A 4984-nucleotide genomic window follows, 5' to 3' on the forward strand; every position below is an offset into this window, starting at 1 on the left:
TGAATGGAGTGGTTGTCCTCATTTCCATTTCAGAGGATTTGTCGCTGATATACAGGAATGCCTTTGATTTATGCATGTTGATTTTATATCCTGCCACTTTGCTGAATTCATTTATTAGCTCTAATAGTTTCTTTGTAGAGCCTTTTGGGTCTGCTAGGTATAGAATCATATCATCTGCAAACAGTGATAATTTAAGTTCTTCTTTTCCTAGTTTGATGCCTTTAATTTCTTTTGTCTGTCTAATTGCTCTGGCCAGTGTTTCGAGAACTATGTTGAACAGAAGTGGAGAGAGAGGGCATCCCTGTCTTGTTCTTGTGTACTCTTGTAGGGATCTTGAAGGCAGAAAATGTTTTCACTGGTGTATAGTATTTTATTGCATGTACTTCCCTTCTTCTATTTATTCATTCTACTCTTGATCGGCATTTACCTGATTCAGGTTGCAGTTATTACAGATAATGCTGTGTGGTCCCTGCACATGGGGATCTGTGCACATCTAATTGTGCTCTGAGTGGAAGGCCTCGATCACAAGTATGTGCACGGACAGGACAGGCTCCAACTCAGGGACCACTTCACATTTCCAAACATATGAGCGTGTTCTAGATCAGTCCCCAGGCAGCTTGATGCTATTTATGGTTCAGTTTTATGGTCTTTCTGTTGAAGGTTTCTGGTGGGTTGCAACTTTCACTATCTTATGATTATTGATGTAGATCCCACTTTATACACCAGGTGACTGCATATGAGGCTGACCGAGTTCACTTCCTATGAAAAGGTCTTGTCCGCAGTTTTTGTAGTGTCATCTCTGTCATAAAAACTATCTTCATTTTTCTGTCTCTGAACACCAATTCTGTTCCCCTGGGAAGCTTGGCTGAACTCACTCAGCACCAGGTTCCTGCATACCATGAGGTAAGAACTCAGCTTCTCCTGATTGGCCTCCTTTCTCTTCTCATCATTGTTGGGTGGAGCACTACTGCACTGAGTAGCGCACACAGCTTCAAAGACACCAATTCAAGGTTGAGTGCTGGGGCTGACAAGGAGAAAGAAACAGGGTGCAGAGGAAATTCTCCAGGCCTAGAAAGACTTCCCCTCAGTGGCCCTGGGATCCTGGCTGCCCATGAGCAGTGCCCTCAGCAGGTGGATGCAGCAGGAGGAGCAGCTGGGGCAGCCCAGCCTCACACTTCTGCTCCCTGGGAGGTTTTTGTCATGGCCTGTGTCACTGTGTGCGGCCAACTGCTATACTGTTGACAGTAATAAGTGGCAAAATCTTCAGGCTCCAAGCTGCTGATGGTGAGAGAATAATCTGTCCCAGATCCACTGCCACTGAACCTCGAGGGGACCCCAGTTAGCAAACGGTTGGTATAATAGATCAGGAGCTTAGGAGCTTGCCCTGGTTTCTGCTGGTACCAGCTTAAGTAATTGCTAATGCCCTGACTGGCCTGGCACCTGATGGTGACTGTTTCTCCTTGAGATTTAGACAGGGAGGCTGGAGACTGGGTCATTATAATGTCACATTTGGCACCTACAATTGAACAGATGAGAAGAAATATGCACACAATTAATAATGTCATAAGAGGATTTCCCTGAACACCAGGCAGCACATCCCCCATGCTGTCCCTCCTTACCTGGGAGACAGAGCAGCAGGAGCCCCAGGAACTGAGCAGGAGCCCTCATGGCCATGCTGTGTCTTGACTAGGACTGACTCATGCACAGGGTGTCAGCAGCCTCTTAAGAAGTCCTCAGGGCAGTGAGCTGTGCTTCGGGCACATGCAAATCAACAGAGCTCGGCAGGCTGGGCACAGCTGCAGGAAGGCTCCTATAAGGCCTGGCCAAGTGTCCCCAGGTGTCGCACCATAGGCCAGGGCAGCCCAGATTTGCTAGAGAAAATGTGTTTCCTGAGAGGCACAGGAGAGAACCATCCCTCGTTCCTGTGAGCAGAGAGACCTCTTGGTCTCCTCAAGGTTCAGGACACACTTCTGCTCACTCTCCAACCAAGATGAGGTTCATGAACTCTGTCACAGCCCCACACCCTGCAGGAGGAGTCACTGATCTCTTCCTTTTTATACCTGAGCACAATATTTATTCCAGAGAGGCTTCCTCTATACCTGACTCCTTGAAGACCTGGGCATGAAAAATCATCAGTGTTACCAGCCAGAAATGCAAAGGGGGGTAAGAGGAAGCAACAGAAAGGGACACAACACACCAAGTACAGGCACCGAGGTTGGTAAGGAAGGGAAGGACGTTGACCATATGCCACTGGTGTCCCTTCATTCTGGTCTCCTGGACAAGTTGCTCCTCTGCCCTGAGTCTACCCTGTTTCCTAACCTGTCTTTATTCTGTCACCAAATCTCACCCAGGTCCTAAGATAACACTGTCCCAGAGGCTGGTGCAAGGCTGGGGCACGTGCTTGGTGAGGAGAAAGATGTTTCAGAACACTGGGCTGGAAAACCCTCCAGGCTACTGTAGCAAAAGTGGACACCTGGGTGGTGGAGGGGACACTGAAGCAAGGGGAGGAGGGTGTCCTCTCATGAAGATGGTGTTAGTGCAGGCCTCTGTCCAGGTCAATTGTGGAGCATGATGAGGAAGACACACTGCAGTGTGGTCCCAGTGTGCAGGTGGGGACATAGGCAGAGGGAGGAGGGCTTCTGTTATAGCTTACATATGAAGAGTCCCCCAAAGCCTCTCGGGGTGAAGACCTCATTACGGTATTCATCCATTTGATGAATGAATGATTAAATGATTTTGGGGGGTAGAACCTGTGGGAAGGAGGAGGTCACTGAGATTGTGCCCTGGAGGGTGCTTCTTTACCCTGAGCCTTTCCTAATACCTTCCTTATCCCATGGCTGAGCAGCATTCCTCCACCCAGACCTTCCGCCATGATACTTCTGCCTTGGAGCCAGCTGATCATGGACTGAAACCATGACCCAGAGTAACTCTTTCCTCCTCTAAAGTGTTTTACCCCCAGGTTTTTTTCACAGTGACAAAAGGCAATTGACACAGCATCCGTACCTGTGTGTAAGATTGAGGGGCCCTGGCAAGGGGTATCAGAGCAGGATCAGGGTACATTCAAGAGTGGCCATGAGGCTGTCTAATGGAGGGCAGGCCAATGTCAAGAGGTTGCTTTCAGTCAGAGGAATGTTGGTGGGAAACAATGCACCAGAGACAATCAGAGCCACGATTCTCACTGCAGATGGAAGGGATCCCAAACAAAAAGGGACATCGGTAGAACAAACATGATTTTGACTAGAATCAGAAACATCAGAATAAACTCAGAATTGTATGTAGGAATAGATAAGGAGTGTGCATGCAGATAGATCAGGAGATGATAGATGTTGAGGTCCATAGATGGGTTGACTGAGAGAGTTATTTACTCATTCTCTGTAACCCAGGTACAGTAGCCCATGCTCCCAACATGCACTCACAGTGCCCAGACTTATTTGCCAGTAAAGGAATCTTAGCATAAGAAACCCCTCCACCACATTGAGTTGGGAACAAAAGAAGTCCTCCAAAAATGATGAGACCCTGGCAAAAGTAAAGAGAAACTACCAGGAAGGAGCCTTTCACTGGCCAGGTCTGGACAACTTGAAAATCAAGATTTGTAATTATGCAAACAAACCCATTAAACAAAAGATGTTCCATGAGTTCAGCCTGATACTGATACTTTGATGAGGAATGGGATATCTATAAAGGATTGAGGAACTTTTCAACAATTTCATGTTAACTTTTTTTGAGCTCTATTGTTGGAGATGCATCATAGTGAGGACCTTGGGCATGCTAGGTAAGTGGTCTGCCACTTAGTCACACCCCCAGACTCATGCTCATTTCAAATACACAAAGAAGAACTACAGGAGAGAAGTCTCAAATATTCCTTTAACCCAGGAATCAATGTGAACATCTGCAGTAGTGAGACAGATTGAAATCAGGCACCATCCACTAGGGAGCCCTAACAGAAGAGCATCATTTCTAGATATTCTTTCCAGAGATGCTGCAGCTAACTTCTACCATGAGTGGTAGACAAACATCCTAATTGACAGACATTCTCCAAAAAGCTTTGTGAGCTCTCCAAAAGTGTAAGATCATAAGTTCAGGAAAAGTTCAGCCAAAGCAGGTTGCAGCTGCTCTTACTTTGTGTCTCCCAGTACAGGTCCTGTAGGCTGCACAGTGCTCACAGGGGATGTGTGGCTCCCAGAGCATCTTGGAGGCAGAGTCCCCGTGGTAAGTTACATCTTCCCATGGACAATCCTGAGCTGAGGGGCGGGTGGACTGTGCCGCCTTCCTCTACCCACCATTTGAGAACCTCTTTCAGGATTTGATATTTATAATTTGATTTCCTTGATTCGGCTTGATTTGGGTTTGGTCAGCTCTTCTTTTATTAGTTTGTTGAAACAGAAACTGGGCTACGGGTTTTAAACTTTTCTTCTTTCTTTACTATTAAACACATTGAGAATCCTATGTTTACGTTATTTGTTCCTTCATGTGTTTATATTTGCCCATAAAGCAATAGAGAATCTGAATTTTCTCTCACTTGAGAAGAATCTGAGAAAAACGAGGACCTGAGAAACTGGGTTAGAAATCACCTGGAGGTACATTTCGGATGCTCGTCACCTAAGGAGCTGTCATTCTTAATGGTCTTCTAACAGAGACCATTTTGGAGAAATAATTTTTAAAAAAATCAAAATGATAAGAAATCTTGCCTCCTCAAGACACCTACTAGCTGGTGTTCACACTCAGTATCCTGAGACATGGGCACAGTGGACAGAACCTGAGGTTTCCTTTTGGTTCTGGAAATATTGGAAAGGTGAAGGGATTATTATGCAGATAATTTAACATGCCAAGGCTGTTCATTTTAAGTGAGTCAAAAGGAGATTATTCTGGGTTTGCCTGATTGATTCACATCAGAGCCCTTAAATGGGAGTCAGCCTCTCACTCTTGTGGAAGGATTCTTTAGACTGGTCTCATTACTGAGCAGCCCATATGGTAGGACCCTCTG

The 4984-nt window shown here is 46.1% G+C and overlaps 1 long non-coding RNA gene and 1 gene segment (V, D, J or C); one reads left to right on the forward strand and one right to left on the reverse strand.

Annotated features, from left to right (window-relative positions):
- LOC125618848 overlaps nucleotides 1–4984 on the forward strand; it is a 222777-nt gene that overhangs the window by 153069 nt on the left and 64724 nt on the right. The gene's annotated exons all lie outside the window — the stretch shown is intronic.
- On the reverse strand, nucleotides 1155–1774 carry LOC125618835. The segment is given in 2 exon segments: nucleotides 1155–1516; nucleotides 1620–1774. Coding segments are annotated over 2 exon segments (402 nt in total).

This window comes from Marmota marmota, unplaced genomic scaffold (assembly GCF_001458135.2).
Source record: "Marmota marmota marmota unplaced genomic scaffold, marMar, whole genome shotgun sequence".
Classification (NCBI taxonomy): Eukaryota; Metazoa; Chordata; class Mammalia; order Rodentia; family Sciuridae; genus Marmota; species Marmota marmota.